An 18814-nucleotide genomic window follows, 5' to 3' on the forward strand; every position below is an offset into this window, starting at 1 on the left:
AGTCAACTTTACGCAATAGTATGTTGTCGGGGGCAAAATATAGAAATCGCCTTTACTTTTATTTATGTTAAGACTTTTGCTCCAAGGATACTGTTAAATATGCCCATTTTTTTATTAAACAAATATATAGCTGGTCAACCAAATCTTGTCAGTAAAAATGGCGCGAAATTCAAATTTTCTATGGGATGATATCCCTTCGCGCCTACATTTTTCAAATTTGCCGCCTTTTTCTACTGTCAAGATCTGGTTGACCAAGTATATTTGTGCTTCTAAATACACGCTCTTGCCTTCGATTTAAAGGAATATTTTTTTACAGAAATGTTTTGGGATTCTATATATATATTATACTACTCTTTGGATTCTACTATCTCATTTTGGACGAAAACTATTTAAGTTAAGTTGAAAAACGCTATATTTTTTAAACAAAATTAGTTTTCTTTTACTAAAATGCATAATTGACTTGAACAGTATCTCAGTGCTACCAGTAAAGTATTGAATACTCCACTTTTGTGAGATTAAGATTTTCGAATATATAGTGTGTCAATGGACTGTCTTATTTCAAACATAGACAGAGAGAGTCATACTATCTTTGTCTTACACTAGTACTAGCACCCAAAAGAAAAGGATGAGTATAGTTTTTTTTGTTCCTATTTACTGACAAATTGGTTTGACCATCTAAATTACAGTTACATTTTACCCGAAATTACGACTTTACCTCATAGCCTCAAATAGCAACATTGTTCTGTCTGTCAACGAAAACTGAAAAGTCAATTGGATCGGGAGTGCGTGTGCCGATTTGCGGAAGGACCAAAAAACTACCATCCCAACTACCATCCCATTTTACAATCACCTTGAACAGACAAATAATCTATATTTAATGTGAGTTAAACTCCTACACAAGCCATTTATTAATTTCTGTTTGATAAACATTAATTTCTTTAAAAATCGCCCTTCAATTTTGACAGAAATGTCATTACATAATATCAAGTTAGATATTCAGTATTCGGTGAATTTTATAACCAACAAGAATATTGTCGGTGTGTAGCTAGAATTATATTATTTGTGTTTGCAGCATGTCTGTGGCACTCCGCGGTTTGTTGAGGGGCGCAGTCAGGAGGGTCCAAGTCCGCACCTTCGCGGCGGAGGCCCCCAAAGAAACTGTTAAAGAGGGCGAGATGGCCCTCACCTTCGCCGCTGGTAACAAGGTACATGTAGCTTTAATTTTTAAACCTACCTAGGCGTGTTTACAAATTTTTGTTTTCAAGGTACTATACTTATCTGCAGTTAGGCTAGCAATTGTAATCATATTATCAACAGAACATAAGATTAATGTTCTCAATAAATATATTTGAATATACACTGCTGCTCATTTTGTAGTGTTCACTCTACTATATGTGTTTTGCAGGTGTTTTATAACAAGGTGTCAGTGAAGCAGGTTGATGTGCCATCCTTCAGTGGATCCTTCGGTATCTTGGCTAAGCACGTCCCCACACTGGGTATGTCATATTTATATGTCTTTTATCCATTTAACATCTTGGGTTAGTTTATTTATAATATAAAAGTATAATATAAAAATACTAAACTATACAAAATACATATTAAACACATAAAAAACCTAACCTAGGGTGCCATCAGCAACGAGCAGGGCCTATTTATATGTATTATGAATGTTATGAATTAAAAAATCATAATCATAACATATTAATTATAGGTTTCGAAAACTTAATTTTTATTAGTTTATATTCACTTTGTGCTCATCACAAAGAGCATTACAGAATTTTAAAACTCTTTTTAAATTGTATTAACTTGGGTCACTATTAAGTTAAAGACATTACATATTTTTGTTTCAGTATTAATTCATATTCTTATCTTGTATATTGGGTTACCAACAATGTTAAAAGAATGTTAATATTAACCCGTGGAGCGCCCTAATAAGACATGTGTGCTAGTAACTAGTATAGGAGTTCCATACTACGGTAATTCTGGGGCGCTCCACGGGTTAAGCCCCGTCTCCATATCGCGCGGCAAATCATCGAACATTGGCTCGCGCGGCAGCTGTGCGCAATGGATACCGGGCGCATCGAGTTGGCTCGCGCCGGTATTAACAACTAAAGTTGTACCAACCAATGTTTCCTAAATCTACACATCTGTAATATTAGTTTCATTGGTATTTTTTGTCGTCAGCTGTCCTCCGAACAGTGGTTGAGAGTGACGGCAAACAGAACAAGATCTTCGTGTCATCTGGCACCGTCACCGTCAATGACGACTCCTCCGTTCAGGTACCTCAAACAAATCTAAGAGCGAGTTGTTTTATAAATACCTATAATTAAAGCAGGCATTTGTTTCTAAAAGCCTCTTTTTATTACTTCAAATTTTACAAGAGGTTCTCTAAATCCAATCCCGATTTGTCAAAAATGACAAAGCCACTTTGTTTTTTTTTTTGTTTGAAAGGGATCTTACAGGGTCTCACTGTCACTGGGTTAGGGTCAATTCTTTAACACATTCATTGTCACCTAGCCAAACAAGATATCCGCGCCAGGCCGTAATAATTTCTTCATATAAAGGTGTAGTACCACAATCCCGACTATCGGGTCGTCTGGCCTGGGAACAGAATCATAAAATACCCTATAGTCGGGTTTTCGGCACTGAATATACTGATTTGGGTACTTTTCATAGTAGTTTGTGCCTTTCCTCTCGGAAAGCAAAATTTGATGAAGGTGAGCTGCTTATGAATGTGTAATAAAATGATGACATATTGTTTTGTGGAGTTAGTTATTTCCTGTAACCATTATTATAGGACGTACGTGCTTGTATTATAGTAACTTGTCTTTATAAATCGGTCCACTTAAATGTTTAGAGATGGACTTGTTGGCATTGGGAACATTGTTCCCTGTACCAGGCGCGGCTCACTCCGCGATTTCGTCGCTTTGCTACAGGTAGCCAGGGTTGGGCAAAATACTGGCTTCCACGTATTTGAAATACAAATTACAAAATACATTTTTAAAGGTATTTGAAATACAAAATACAAACTACTTTGGTGACGGGTATTTCAAATACAAAATACAAATTACAGTGTTTAAAATAATGTATTTCAATTACAAAATATACCTTTATTTATTTTTTTGTTTAGCATTTAGTTTTAACGTTAACGAATATCCTTTCATATAAACTTATAGGGTCATTGCGCTAGTTTTCGTCCAGCTCTAGTTTACGTCCACTTGACGAAATTTGAATATATACCTACATTCCTACACAAATTTGGACTGATTTCAATCCTTATGTCTAAGGCGTCTAAGCAATATATCTGTCTACATATAACAATGATATTTCGCAAAAAGGAAGCGCTGGTGGCCTAGCGGTAAGAGCGTGCGACTTGCAATCCGGAGGTCGCGAGTTCGAACCCCGGCTCGAACCAATGAGTTTTTCGGAACTATGTACGAAATATCATTTGATATTTACCAGTCGCTTTTCGGTGAAGAAAAACATCGTGAGGAAACCGGACTAATTCCAATTACGGCCCTAGTTTACCCTCTGGGTTGGAAGGTCAGATGGCAGTCGCTATCGTAAAAACTAGTGCCAACGCCAATTACTGGGATTAGTTTCCAAGCGGACCCCAGGCTCCCATGAGCCGTGGCAAAATGTCGGGACAACACGAGGAAGATGAAGATTTCGCAAAAAGTAGTAAATTAAAAATGAAATATATATTTGATAATCCATCAAGTCGTCGAAAACTAGTGCATAGACGGAAACTACTGCAATGACCCTATCCCCTAGATTTAAACGAAAAGTTCCACTCAGAAGTTGACCTAATATAGATCCAGTATCCAGCCAATGAAAATTGTATCTCGGCTGGATCGGAGGTTCGCGGTCGGCTCACAGCTTGTGCGAGAGATTAGACATTTTAGGATTATAGAATTTAATAAAATGTATTTATAGAAATGTATTTTGAAGCTTGAAGTATTTGAAATACAAAATACTAAATACATGTGAGTGCAGTATTTGAAATACCAAATACAAAATACTTTTGAGGTAGTATTTGAAATACAAATACAAAATACTAATTTGTATTTCAAATACGTATTTCAAATACATGTAATTGAAATACTGCCCAACCCTGCAGGTAGCTAAAAGTACATCCGTTCCACACCAATTTTGGTGGCTAGCTATAAGCCGCGCGTGGCGCTGTCGCCACCTAGCGGCCATATATGTGCTGATCGTAACAGACGCGTTTTGTTAGAGAGTGAGTCTTCTGTACCTAGTACTATTATTTATTCTGTGCCTGTACTGTGTACTGAGACGAGAATCAAATTAAGAAAGTGTTTTAAAATTGGTTGTTATTTGATTGGTGCGTGTATGTGGGCAGGTGCTGGCCGAGGAGGCGCACCCGCTGGAGAACCTGGACCGCGGCGCGGCGCAGGAGGCGCTCAGCAAGGCGCAGTCCGAGCTCAGCTCCGCCAGCGGAGACAAGGTAACCAGAAACTAGTCATAGGCCGATCGTTTTGACATTGGGGTTCAAATAGTTCAAACTCCACCAATATAATTAATAAGATGTAATTATTTTTGAAAAGATGTGTCCCGCCGAGTTTGTTGCCGGTCCCATAATGGGATACCCTCCTCCAATTGAGGGGGGATTTAAATCTTCTCGGGGCAGAGGTGTAGGGTTGGAGCCGGTCTACCTAGCTTTATTTGACGTTCATAAGCGCATTGTAATTATGCCTACTTGAATAAACTATCTTTTATCTTAATATCTTTATTTAATATAGTCACGACCAGTGCCGGCCCGAGCCCTTGATCAGGGTAGAGCGAAATCGGGTTTTGGCGTTGTTTACACACCCCCCCCCCACGCCACACTCGCGCCTTTTAAAACTTCTCTTTTCTCATTTGCTATTTTGGCGCCCTCTTTGCCATTTTGGCGCCCCTCTTGCCATCCGGCGCCTAGAGCGGCCGCTCCACTCGCTCTACCCTAGATCCGGCCCTGGTCACGACCTTAATTGTCTGTAATGTAGAGATGATTATATGTGACGTTCCACGGCAAAAGGTACCTTATGGCACTTGGCGCTTATGTCGCATAGCGCCGCAATAATAATAGCGCGCGGCGGCGGAGCGGCGTTAATAATAGCGTAAGCGCCAACGGCCATAAGGTACCTTTATCCGTGGGACGTCACATATACCCACCAAGATATTGATTTGTTAGAGATAGGGTTAAATTGTATGTAATTTTTAACACTTACCTAAACCCGTTAAAGGGATTAGGGTGCCATCGTTAGGGATTGTCGGTGCCAAATTGGCTTAAGCCAATATTGAAAAAGCTGTATGTTCACCCCATAGAAGCTACAGGTCGATTCACGGGCTCAGGACCGCCTCGTCCACAATCCTATTTCGTCACCTGCTTGTCATTATAGTCATATGGTCCACTATTCTGATTCGTCAACATTCCTATATCGTCACTTTATTCATATAATGGTCCACAGTGCGGATTGGTGGAGGTCAAAATGACAGGCCAATACATAGACTAGGGATTCCTAGTTAAGTTCTAGGCGGAGTTTAGAGCAATTATTTCATGAAACCGATGCTGCCAAAAATACTGGAGTGCGGGGGACGAGGTGAGCGAGTCCCGTGCCGTGATTGGTCCGTTCAAAGACACGGACGTCACACAAAGACACTTTGACTCGAAGATGGAGTAAAACTACCGTATATTTGTGGCAGAGGGGGTAGCGCTACTATGCTCAGTCTAGAGGATGTCTTGTCTGTGGGCCAATAAAACTTTTCAGTTGGAAAAGCAATGTAAAAAGTAAGTGAAAAGTGCTGATGATTCTTATTTATAGAAGGCAGTCAATGTGTGGTTAAATAATGTTGATGAGCTGGCAGTGTAGTCAAAATAGGAATGTGGACGATCCGGGATTATAGTCATAATAGTAATGTCTTCTACATTAGGAAGGTAACGATTTAGGAATTGTATGCTGTCGACATGGCATTGAAGACGATTTAAAAAGGTGACCAAATAGGATTGTGGACGAAGCGCTCCCGAGCCGATTCACGAAAGCTGGCACGAATGGAGTGAACAATACTTTCATTGTATGAGTGACACCTGTCTTGGTATAGTCAAGCCACCAATTTATTGCCTAATGTGATACACACAGATATTTTCATTCGCTCATTCATTCCATTCGTACTAGCTCGTGTGATTCGAGCTACAAAACGTTGTTCGTTTCGACTCTGAAGAGGCGACCAGTTATTTAAATGTTTAACGTGTTCTTATTTTACTTTATTTATTCCAGGCCAAGGCTGAGGCGGCGATCGCCGTGGAAGTCGCCGAGGAAATCGTGAAGGCTGCGTCCGCGTAAAGTAGGCCTCTAGCGTTAGTCTAACTCTATATAAACTGAACCATCTGTATGTATAATAATTAAAAAAAAACACCTCTGTAGAACATGTCAACAGTTCTTATTTATTGCATGTCACTTTTGTAAATTATTTGTTGGTCGAAATAAAACAGCGATATATAGTTGACGTTTGAGTAGTTTATTCAACACAAATCAAACACTTTGGTACAAACTGTTAGCTGCTACAGCGTCGGTTTCGCACAATTGAAAATAAACAGCAATGGCGGCCGCGAACACAAAACAGTGAGCGAACTTCAAACTTATCAAAAACCTCGATAGAATAGCCATTTATTACCGCTACGTATTTATTTTATCGTTTATCGATTCGACATTATAATTTTGGATTAAGCTACCATATAATTTTGAATAATTTTATAATTTTTAATTTGTTCACAATTTTTAACTAAGCTTCGTTACCGAATTCGCTAATATGGAAGGTTAATAGAAGAATTGGTTGCGAGGAAGCCGCGGGACCTACCTACAGAACAGAGCTACGCGACGCACAACACATAAGGAAACACCTACACACGACACGACGTGTCTTACGCTATCTCCAATAACTATAGAAGGATTAAATTACGACTATGATTAGTAAAAATGCACCTTATCTAGAGTAACATTAGAAGCATTCAAATTCCGCGTCGGTAGTGTGTAACTTGACAGTTAATACTTTAAATTCATTTCGTCTTCGTTCCTGTATTACGGTTTAGTTGAGGATTACAATAGTGTCGGTTAGTACCTAGAGTCGATTAGTTCATTTACTTCATTAATAATATTGCGTAACACATACGTCACTAACTAGCTACGGATTACACGAGTCGTTTAAAAGTTGATTAATTAGTAATAAAGAAGCTTAAATCTAGACTTAACCTACGTAGTGTATGCTTAAATGCAATTTAAAAACGATAAAAAAAACATCATACAATTTACAAAGTAAATGTTGGCAATACAATAACGTAAATGGTAAAAAAGCATCACGAAATCCATAACATTAAAGGAAGCATGGGGGGAGCCCTACACCTAACCGCGAGGGCAAAACAACCTCGCGCTAAACATAAAAATGGGATAAAAATACAAAATATCACATTATTACGTGTTGAGCTTAATTTAAATCCAAACTTTCGAGTAAACACCCCGGACCGGCAAACGACGAAGCTTTCTTTAAATTAAGCTGAACAAATAAGACTAAAATAAGGTTGACTAACTCTTAGTACCCGTACGTGTGGAAGTACTGGTACTAGGTACTAGGGCCACTCGCTCGGTCGAGAGTGTGAGATCGCGTGGAGTCTCGTCCGCGAGCGGCACGGCCGGTGCGCCGGGAGGGAGGTCGCTAAGATTTTACGTCGCTATTGGACAGGTTCAATTTCAATACAAACGCGCCGCCGTACTATCAAGCGAATATATCAATTTGAAATAACTAGCACAACCATGATTTTCTGCTTCATATGGTAACTAGACGCGGCGCGGGTCCTAGGGGGCCCGGCGGCACCGCACCAGCCGTCATTATGGCACCGACGTGCACTTAACTAAGGCGAAATAATTACTAAATCCGGCCAACTAAGTTGGGATAAATTTGACTGCAAATAAAACGCGACACGCTCGTTGAGAATTTGGCACAGCCGTATCGCTGAACTGCAGTTCGAGTGCTTAGAACTGAAAAGGAATGAGCAATTGAAAGTAGAAGGTAAAGTTTTAGTTCAGCGAGACGGCGGGGGTGGAGCTTGGGCGGTGGCGGTGGAGCGTGCCTCGGGCGCCGGGTCGGTGCGGGTCTACAGGTTACACTGCCACAGTATCGTAGGCTGTGAGTCCCCGCCCGTGGACTGCTTGCTGGGGGACTGGGGTGGTTGCTTCTGGTCTGAAAATGTACAAACACATTACAAAAACAATTCTCTGTCGAAGTTTTGCAAGCTCGATGAGTGATGACCGTACGAGACATTTGAAACTCGTCTCAACGAGTGATTTGGGATAAGTGAGTTCCATAATTTGGTTACAATATTCTCATTATCACATTTAAAAAAATGAACATTTTATAAACCTAACCGGTAAGAAAATGTACTGAAACGACAGCTGTTGGTTAGGTTTCATATCTATGGCGTTTATATTTATTATAAGTTATTGTAAGCTTATGGAGCATATAAGTGACAAATCAGCAATCACTGGTTAATAAACCGATTGGTTATAGTTAAGCGTGTCGTATGACAGTCTCAAACGATGAAGACATTTTATGGTTATTAATTAACTGGCGATAACTATTAGGTAATTAATAAAATGCGAGTAGCAGGCTAATATGAAATGTTTAAAAATTAAAACGACAAGGGTTTAATTTTTGATAGCAGGGCAACTAGTTATCTGTAACTATGCAGGGTCATCCGATTTCAAGGGATAAATGCTAAAATGATTATCACACATGCCTCGCGGCAACGGATTATCAAAACAAGGTTATGAGAAGGCCTTACCAATCTGCAAAATAAGTTGAGTGCACAAGTTTGGAAGTGTTAGCGACATAATGTTAGAACATAAACAGGCAAATTAGTTCACATAGACATCGTTCACATACTTGACTTACTGTTTCCTGTAGACGGATGCAGAACATAACACATGCTTAGTAATGCATACTAGTACGCTACGCTATGTATGCAGGCGCACACACAAGGAACCGGCTATGTTGTTAGTGTCAGATTTAAAACTTTAAATCTTAGTTTAATTAACTGCTCATTGTTCAGTACATGTGTTATTTAATTATTAAATATTTGAATACACATGGAACATTGTGATATGGTGATATGTGGTGAACAATTAAACATTGAGAATATGTGCGATTGTGTGCAACACTAACACGTTGGTGTAAACAAATCTAGAGGTTTAGAGTTCAGGTTAATTTCAATTTTTCATTGGCTTGTCCAGAATGTAGTAAGAAAAACTTCACGGAAGTTTTTTTCAGCTTAATTTGTTGGTAATACCAAAATGATGTACCTACCTATATAGGTATGGTTAAATAAAAATCCTGGTACTGGTAGGTACTTATCAAAGTATAAATGGGAGAAATTTTAATTACTTACCTGTAAAATAGTATGCCTTCACTTTAACATTAGATAGGCAAATCTTATCTACGATTGGAATAAATGTTTATAATTACCTAATAATAATAACAGGCAAAGCGAAATAAATCATACCCGAGCTACTTCGTAACGGGGTTGTACAGTCAGCAGCAGAAGTTGCTAAGCGGGCCAGGTGTTCAAAATTATCTTAACACGACTTTATTGCTAAGAGAATATAAGAGCGTGTCTTGGTAATTTTGAACATCTCGCCCGCTTAGCAACTTCTGCTGCCGACTGTAGGTATGTTCAAATACTATCACTTCTATAATTTACTTTACAACGAAGATGTAATACAGTAATATTTTGATAACACGACGCGTTTTACGCGTTTGCTTTGCGTGTGTTTTAAATGAGCTGGAGCTTTTTAAACATTGTATAGGCTTGGACAATCGTTGGTCTGTGTAACATTTCTGTGACAGTCAGAATGTGTGTGTGTGTGTGTGTGTGTGTGTTGGCCTAGTACTGACCTGTCAATGAGTTTCCTCATTTCCTCGGTGTGCATGCCGTCCTTGGCAGTGTGGGCCCTCACTGCAACAGACACAAGTCACGACGCGCTCTACGCTACCTCCTACCTACGGCTGACTCGGCCAATATTCATCCAAACATTTATTTTGCAAGTCTACTTTTGGTTAGAATAAAGTACCCATCTAATCTCCTAAGGCCCAACATACAAGTAGGCAATTTAGCCTCCTAAGGCCCCGCCATACAAACGAAACATCCAAAATTGCCACTGAAATTTGAACCTAAATTGTAGGAAAGAGAGTTGATTTTGCGTTGTTTGAAAATTGAACGAAACAAAACAAAAGCGACTGTTCCAATTGAACATGGTTTAAATTACATCGAACTGAATAGGTACTATAGATAGGACCATGGGCCTTAGGAGGTTAAATGAATAGTTTAGGGAGTAACTCAGTGAATCCTGGTACAAGTAACTTTTAAAGGTGTGCAACGAGCGAGTAACTCCACTAGAATTGCAACTGTTGCAAGTGCCAATAGGCTGCGATGGCCGCTTAAAAGCAGGCGGGCTGCACGCTTGTTTGCAACCGTCGTGGTATAAGTATGAAATTTCTTCCGTTCTGAAATCGAACTAAGCAAAAGAAATGCATCTCTGTTGATTGAAATGTATTTATACAAACTACATCTAAGTATCAATATGCAAGTAGGTACCTGCTATGATAAGACCGTGGGTCTTGGGAAGCTATTTGTATTTCGTCATGTAAGACATAGTAAGCTTTTTTACGCTTCGATTTACCAATATATTTGAGATATAGTTTTTGTGCATTTGATTACAACAACAATAAAGTCATTACACGCATCTTTCTGTTATTGGATGATGTGTTTTTGTGGACTTTATTCTGTTTGTGTTAAGGATTATGTTCAATTCGAAGGTTTTAAATAATGTCAAATGAAAACTAGGGTTTTGGATGAATGATACCCGAGTCTGCCCTCTGAAACACGGACTATAAACTACAACAATTTAAAAAATAAGTTATCACAACCACATCTATACACATAAAATAGATTTGTGAAAATTCAGTTGAAGAATGTAGAAATTCCCATTGGACTATTATACGATACTGGACAACTACTACTCTAATATTTACCTACTTATTTTCTTTATTTCATTAGGTAGGTACCATGTATTTACCCAATATTATGTTTTTGAATGATTGTTCAGTATCACAAAACAGTCAGAAGATAGAAAGACAAGACAAATTTTGAAAATTAAATCTAGTAAGCCAATTGCGCTATTGGGAAGCTTAAAATAGACGTATCCAATTGTTATTACTGAGACAAATTTTGCATGCTGTCAGTCACAATTTATTAAAACATAAAGATAATCTAGTTGAGCCAAAGTTTTACCGTCTTCTGTACAGGTGACACCCAGGACGCATGGACCAATTTCAGGATTAATATATATTACTTGGTTTAAAGATAGACAGGGGTAGGGTCGTCAAGAGCCATACCAACCCGCCGCCAAAAGCCCAGTTCCCATACAAACGGAGATAGGCTCTCATTTTAAAGCGCATAAATAACGTGAAAACTTGATATGAACATTTACGTAACATAAGTACTTATAGGTTTCGTTGTTAAGAATTATTTTACAAAGAAATTAGTGCTAGTAGAATTTTACACACAAAATGTCTACTCGGTTTAATTCCTGTGTATTAAAATTCCTTGCAACGAAACCTAGTACCACTGTACCAGACATAGATATATGTTACATGAATGCTCATATCAAAATTCACGATACCTATTTTTAGAATGTCGACGTTTTAACACATTCATTGCCACCCAGCCAAACAAGACATCCGTGCCAGGCCACAAAAAAATCCGACTATCCGGTCGTCCGGCCTGGGAACGAAATCATAAAATACCCGATAGTCGGGTTTTCGGCACTGAATGTGTTAAAATGAGAGCGTATAACTTCGATTGCATGGCGGTGCTCTGCGGTGCTTAGGTTCGTGTGACTCTTAAGTCAAACTTGTCACTTCATAACAAGCTGCTTTTGCACGCACACGTACTCACTCACTACTTGTCGAGTTGCCAATCACCGCTCAGCACTCGAGTTGTGAATGTGTGCGTGTCGTGCGCAAACGTCAGGATATCGGAGTTATGAAATCACAGTTTTGTTTACCCTGCCAATCTTTCAACTCTTTGATTGATTATATGATGGAATGGAATGAAACTATTTGTCATACTTATTTATGTAGCAAATTTAAGTAACGAAAATATAGAATATTTTTCTTTAAGCTTTAGCGGAATATACTACTTATATGCGTGAAGTATGACAAATATGGTGGATGTGTTGAATTTGATGTGTCCCTGGCAGAAGCAGTGCTTTGCGGATACATATCCTTTATTTGGTTTCAATAAGCATGTTGCATTCACATGCTTTTCTTAACAAATTTCATTTGACACAAAGTCAAAGATCTTTTATTCTCAAGTTGTGTTCTCCCTGCTTTTAAAAAGGGCGATGCGAAGTCGAAGCAGTATTACTTTTGTGATTAAGCAAAGCGCTCTCCGCTTTTGTGTCAATCAGGAAGCTAATACCTATCGTACAGTCAGTAGCAATAGTTGCTAAGCGGGCGAGGTGTTCAAAATGATTTTGACTGTATTATTAAAGGAATAAGAGCGCGTCAAGGTCATTTTGAACACCTCGCCCGCTTAGCAACTTCTGCTGCTGACTGTACTGACTTCTTATCGTCAAGTCATCAAGTGATAACTTCCTCCCTTTTTAGATCAACAATACATCCCATTTATAACCATCATCAATGTGTCGTGACATATCAAGGTGTCATCAATTTCATATCGTTTAGCGTTAGTTAGTGCTGCCATTACCTAACTTGCCGCCTACGACCAAAACTTCATTATTTTTGTCCCAAAAATAAAACAGTTTGCAAGGAAACAAGAGGTGTCTTCATTTTTATTTGACGCTTCTATAACCCTACACGGACCCAAACTAGCCTCCTAAATCCCTGAGTAATTTTTGCAGTTTTAAATTCGGAATCTTTTATTCCAATAAAGTTCAAAATACAATTTAAATTTGTCCTTTTTAAAGGACATCAGGACTTAGGCGGCTAGGAGAAATATGAGAAAACCCGGACAGATGGCAGCCCTAGGCCAGACTATTTATCCCACCGTCCGCGGCGACAGCGGCCCTTAACCTGTCGTCTCCCAAAGGCTCAAATGTGGGTCAAAAAGGATAGGGCCATATGTACATTATTTAAAGCAACTTTCATTATATATCAATGCTGTGGGATAGGACAGGAAGGCCTTAGAAGTTGAATCCCAACACTCTTTTGACTGACTGTTCAACGAGCCTTATGTTTTCGTATTAATTTAATAATGTGAACAAAAGTAGACCTTATCTCCTCGAAGTAAGGTTTGCAAGCAGTCAGTACGTACCGGGATAGTTGCGGGGCTGGTCGCACTCGGCCTCGGAGATCTCGTTGGAGTCCTTGCTCTCGTTGAAGGAGGAGGAGCAGTTGTTGTCGGCGGCGGGGTTGCGGGGAGGGGGCGGGGGCGGCTCGGGCGACCCGCCGCACTTGCGGGTTCCTGATACAGAGTGGTTGAGTTAACGACTTTCTTAAAATTCAGTTGGAATCTTCGGTGCCATGGGATAATAAGACCAATCGAAATAGCCAACTAAAGATTCGTTTAGACAGGAATATGACGTACTGTATACGCAATGACGTCACGTAGGTCTACGTGTTGCGTTTTTGTCATAGACTTTAAAGTATCTAGTGTGGTCAGCCCTTATAAAGGGTGACCGCAGATAAAATCAAATAAATTCATATTTAAAAAAAATTAAGATCCGATGTTTATGGTCAGTATAATCGGAATTTACAGATTCCTTTTACCTAATTAGCTAATCAGTAATTAGCCCTGAATTTATTCAGAATCAAATATCAGATATGACCTTATCAGAGTATTAGCCTTAGAAGTGACAAAAAGAGAGAAACCATTAGATTAGTGTCCGCCATACTTGTCTTTTGGCTGATGATAGGGAGCGTGATTATCTGTAGGGGGCAGCACAGAAACCGTCAAATTTTTGACGCGAGGCGTAAATGTAAAGTTTGTTTCCAATTCAGGCCACAAGATGGCAGACCTTATATCTGAGTGAGGTTACTCACCGATGCTGGGCCGGGAGCCGTAGTGGTCGGAGTAGGGCGTGCCGTAGGCGCCGGTGTACTGCTCGTCCTCGGGCTGGCAGCACGCGGGCTCGTCGTACTCGGGGCCGCAGGCGTACATCGGTCGGGAGTAGCGGGCGCGCTGAAATAAACCGTATTCGTATACAGGTAAGAATCCAATTCTAATGTTAGGCCAGTAGTGTTTAACATATTTAATTACACAAACGGGTCTAACGCGATATAATTTCATTGTTTTTACCTTTAATTCCGACGTTTCAGCTGAGTTGCACCAGCTGTGGTCACGGAAAGACTGACATCTCAACAAATGTCAACGGAGATATTAATAAAACACCACTAAACTACCCGAAATTAGTTAATAAAAATGTTCGGGGTAGACAAAGAATTGCAGCTACCCATCAAAGTTTAATGTTTATTGTCCACGGGTTGTGTAATTAAATATGTGTACAAAGCGCGAGAGTTTAAAGTGTTATATTGCAGTAGTGTTTAAGCAGAGAGCTTGTGTTCCGTCCGTGCATAAACATAAATTTTGAGGTTCTGTATTGTCCGTTTCTACTTCCTCATCTGAGCGCATATCAACAGTCGTGCGCCTTTGCGAATATTTAATGTGGGTAATATTGTGTTTACAAAAGAAACTGCCATCTGGTTTTTGAACTTAGAAAGAAAGCTAAGCCTTGAGATCAGTCCGTCTTTCTGATGATGTTTTCCTTCATCGGTAATTGTAAATATTAAATGACATTTTTTTAAAGATACTCATTATAACAGTCCCCTCATACTCACTCACTGAAACTAGTACTCATTAAAACTAGTGTCTACGCCAATTCTTGGGATTAGTTGCCAAGCGGACCCCAGGCTCCCATGACACGTGACGAAATGCCGGGATAACGCGAGGAAGATGATGATGATGACACATTATAACAGTCGCCATCGGAGCGGTCGAATTGCTCAAAAACATCTGAAAATGCACTTTAACGTCTTGATAATAGAAGCTTTATTGTGAATACCTTGGCCGCTCCGGTATACTTGATGGCGACTGTACGAACCTCCGTGCTTCTCCAAATTAACTGAATAATTAGTTTGTATGTCGATCACTCACGTATTGGTCCTCTTCAGCGCAGGTGGCCGGGTCGTCGTACTCGGGGGCGGTGGAGTAGATGGCGCTCTGTCCTCCCTGGGAGTTCTTGCGGGCGTAGCGGCTGTTGGCGCGAGGCTGAAACGAAGATTATAGAAAGGTTATTCGCATTACATTATTTCTACTCACATTTTTATTGTATAATATCGGAATCCTGGTCACGGCACCAATTGTTACTTTGAGTCAAGTTAAACAACTGCGTACATAACTCCTTATTTAGCATTCCAGTAATTTCACAGATCAACATCTTTATAACATAATGCCAGGATTACCTACTTTTGATTGGGTCCACTTATTTTGTTAAAAATTCGTAATTATTCTGCACTTACGCAGTACGTTACGCCAGTATAAGACAGCCCGGGGTTGTCAAAGTTTGCGGTTTTTTGGCCTATTGTCCAGCATTACCTACTCAAATTGGCAGCATGGATACAGAACCGTAAAGGCGTGTACCGGGAACACATGAACACACTCACCATGCTCTGACTGCCGGCGCGGGAGTGCGCGGGGTGGTGCGGGTGCGGGTGCGCGAGCGTGCCGGCGTGCGCGTGCGCGTGCGCGTGCGGGAACGCCAGCGCCTTGCTCGGGTCCATCTCCTCGCGGAAGCCCAGCAGGTGGAACGTGGCGTACGGGCAGATCTCGTCCTCCATGCCTGGAAAAGGATGTTGTAAGTAGGCCTTAGTGGAAATTCTCGCAGAAACTTGGTTTAATCGGCTTTCTGTTGATTCTGACTTGTTTGTGGGCTAAATCGAATGATAATCATTCGGTTATTATTTCTTTGAAGAAATGTAGGTAGTTAATGGATAGATTCAGATAAAACGCGTTTAAAGTTTGTTGCGCGAATGTGTTTGCTGTTTTTAGTGAAACTATGTTAGGTTTTGATCGTGCGTTTGTGGTTATTATTCTTTTTTTAATAATAGGGTATTATTCAAATGCATTTTAGTTACATTAGATGCGATTTCGTTTTATGCACATGGTATTCCATCGCGTAATATTGTATTGAAAAATAATTGAATATGCTGAAAACACAGATTTGAAAAATAGGTAATTAGAAGAAAATTAAAAACCTGTTACCGATTTTATTAAATAAATCTAGATCAAACGCATGCTACCTAATTCTATCATACAGAAAAAGAGGAGCAACTAAAAAATAACTGGGTTAGAGAAAAAGCAAAACTAGGTTGCAATTAACTATGAATTAATATTTTAAATCAGTCTGTCCAGAATTAACTAGATTTTCAAAGAGTTCGTCTTCTTTTCTATTATTGAAATTGGACCTGTTCTTTAGATTTTATTCTTGTATTATTTCCAGGCAGACTGTGTCATATAAAACACATACACATACTCACGGTTCAGGCATGTTAGTCGATACTCCACTCTGTTAGAACCTCATTACAATTCACTGTCGTAATGTCCAACTTCATCTAAGTTTCTTAAGTTACAAGTGGTTTTGTGTGAGTTAAAGTGTCCGTTATAAAATTTCACAATGATATAAGTAGGGTGTAGATAACATTAATGACCTAAAGAATGACGTATACCTATATTAAATTTAATATTGAAGATGTAATTGGACATTAGTAACTACTTTTGAAACCAGTATGATCGCCGTTCATTTGTTACAAAATGCATTCATATACCTAGTGTAAGTGTATACACATGTCTTATAAGTAGGTACTATTTTTGAATGACTTTGGACGTCTTTTCGATAAAGTACTTCAACGACTTGTTGATATGTTCACTCGTTTTGTAAAGATTAACACAACAATCGAAAATACCATTAAAAACACGTCTGATGACCTGCTAGAGAGGTGTGCGATTCGAGGAAGATCGTGTACTCCTCGGTCAAACAAAACGCACGCTCCGAGCGTCCACGCACGAAGCCGACCTCCATACATCGCTTAAAACAAATGTATGGGGGTTGGCGTTAGCGTCAATCGTGCACGCTCGGTGCGTGCGTTCTGTAGCCCTCTGGTAAAGCGGATTAGAATGTCAGTTTGTGTTCGTCATAGACATGGGCGAAATGTGTCAGTAGAGGGAAAAGATTGATATATATCTTTTTATCACTGGGATATGTATCACTCTTTTATATCTTTATATCCGTGCGTATCAGTTGCCCCGCTCACAACTGTATCGGCACTTGCTGACTTTGCGTCATCTTATGAATGAGAGAGAGACAGACTTCTCGTTCCCGCGGAATAGCGAATCGAATGACGCGTCCGAAACTCCGAATCCGCCCGAACGACCGCTGTCGCTCGTTCAAGTTACTTCGGTCGACGTGCGAGTCGCGCGACCGAGACATCGCTTATCGCTTTCGCTTTAGTAAATCGTTGCCGAGGGAGTGAGAGGTACGGACATACTGATACATTCGGATTCGTAAAGACAAGAAGAGTGATTCATGAAACGAGAAAGATATATATCTTTTTTATCTATCACTCCTGAGTTACCCATGTCTAGTTCGTCAGTCGGGCGATGACCCTGGCAGTCACCTGTGGAGATGGTGTCGCCGGAGCCGCGGCGCTGGTGCGCGCGGCGCACGCGCTCGTAGTGGTGCCGGCGGGGGTCCCACGTCGAGTGCGCGTTCACTGTGCCACACTACCGGTTAGGAACCACGACTACGCAGGGATCTGAGCTTCGACGCTTACGATGCGATCCAACAAATTATTATTATTATTCCTTTATTTATTTATCTTCTCTAAGTTAGGGTTTTTTACAATATGAATATAATAGTAAAATATAAAAACACTTACAAAACAATAAAAAATACATATAAACACATTATAAAAAAACCTAACCTATTATTATTATTATTATTCTATAAGCAGGCAGGCAGTTGTGACAACTGATATTGCCTGTATCCAGTAATCATTGACAGTTGTCATTGACAAGTAGATGTATAGGTGTGCTTGTCTAGTTGATTTTTAAATTGGTTCACATTTTGTGCTGAGACCACATCTTCAGGAAGTTTGTTCCAAGCCCTCACTACTCGGTTGCTCAAAAAGTGTTTGTATGGGTTACTGTGGGACTTATGCCTTTCTAACTTTAAGTGATTATGATTTAGATGTCGCAATTTTTAGGCGAGCAAATTAATGGCTCCATTGAAATCAGCTGCAAGCTGCTAAGGTGGACGTGGTAATCGATGTGATAACTACATGCTTAAGGTAATGCCCCCGTTTGATATTGGTCGTTGAATGAAAGATGAATGCTTCTATATCCTATCATTATTTTCATCGAAATCCGCGTCCATCATACGCCTCCCGAGATCTCCCGGGTAGGGTTTGTAATCCGAATCCGAAACGTATGAAATTATCCGGATCTGAATCCGGATCCGCGGATCTTCCCATACATTTCAGACCCGTCGTGCAAACCCTACTCCCGGGTGATCATGAACTAATCTGTCTTTCAAGACTCAGAAACGAGCCACCCGGTGGTTTTATTGAAATTTTACCCAACAATATATGTGAGATATTTAGTGGTCTACCATTTTGATCGTTTTACTATCACGATCTCGTATTTTCTCGATTTAGGATCAGACGCAATACGTAAGCGGCGAAGCAG

The 18814-nt window shown here is 39.9% G+C and overlaps 2 protein-coding genes across 29 annotated transcripts in view; one reads left to right on the forward strand and one right to left on the reverse strand.

Annotated features, from left to right (window-relative positions):
• Nucleotides 1-767: 767 nt before the first annotated feature.
• LOC134651907 (ATP synthase subunit delta, mitochondrial) lies at nucleotides 768-6507 on the forward strand. Its single transcript, XM_063507015.1, has 6 exons — nucleotides 768-879; nucleotides 1073-1205; nucleotides 1406-1496; nucleotides 2185-2279; nucleotides 4364-4468; nucleotides 6279-6507. The coding sequence occupies exons 2-6, from the start codon at nucleotides 1074-1076 to the stop codon at nucleotides 6342-6344; spliced, it is 489 nt and encodes a 162-aa protein (XP_063363085.1). The 5' UTR covers nucleotides 768-879; nucleotide 1073; the 3' UTR covers nucleotides 6345-6507.
• Nucleotides 6508-8036: 1529 nt separating this feature from the next.
• Nucleotides 8037-18814, reverse strand: part of LOC134651085 (cell adhesion molecule Dscam2) — a 105438-nt gene continuing 94660 nt past the window's right edge. For 15 of the 28 annotated variants that reach the window (XM_063506092.1, XM_063506100.1, XM_063506084.1 and 12 more), the window contains 7 exons: nucleotides 17746-17841; nucleotides 15736-15911; nucleotides 15227-15340; nucleotides 14116-14254; nucleotides 13388-13537; nucleotides 9946-10006; nucleotides 8038-8235 (listed from right to left, as the gene is read on the reverse strand). In XM_063506092.1, the coding sequence (XP_063362162.1) occupies nucleotides 8157-8235; nucleotides 9946-10006; nucleotides 13388-13537; nucleotides 14116-14254; nucleotides 15227-15340; nucleotides 15736-15911; nucleotides 17746-17841 (815 nt within the window). In that variant the 3' untranslated portion in view covers nucleotides 8038-8156. Of the gene's footprint in view, nucleotides 8236-9945; nucleotides 10007-13387; nucleotides 13538-14115; nucleotides 14255-15226; nucleotides 15341-15735; nucleotides 15912-17745; nucleotides 17842-18814 lie in introns of all 28 variants that reach the window. The other 13 variants (XM_063506242.1, XM_063506216.1, XM_063506284.1 and 10 more) reach the window with 4 other exon arrangements.

Source organism: Cydia amplana, chromosome 1, assembly GCF_948474715.1.
Source record: "Cydia amplana chromosome 1, ilCydAmpl1.1, whole genome shotgun sequence".
NCBI classification, from domain to species: Eukaryota; Metazoa; Arthropoda; class Insecta; order Lepidoptera; family Tortricidae; genus Cydia; species Cydia amplana.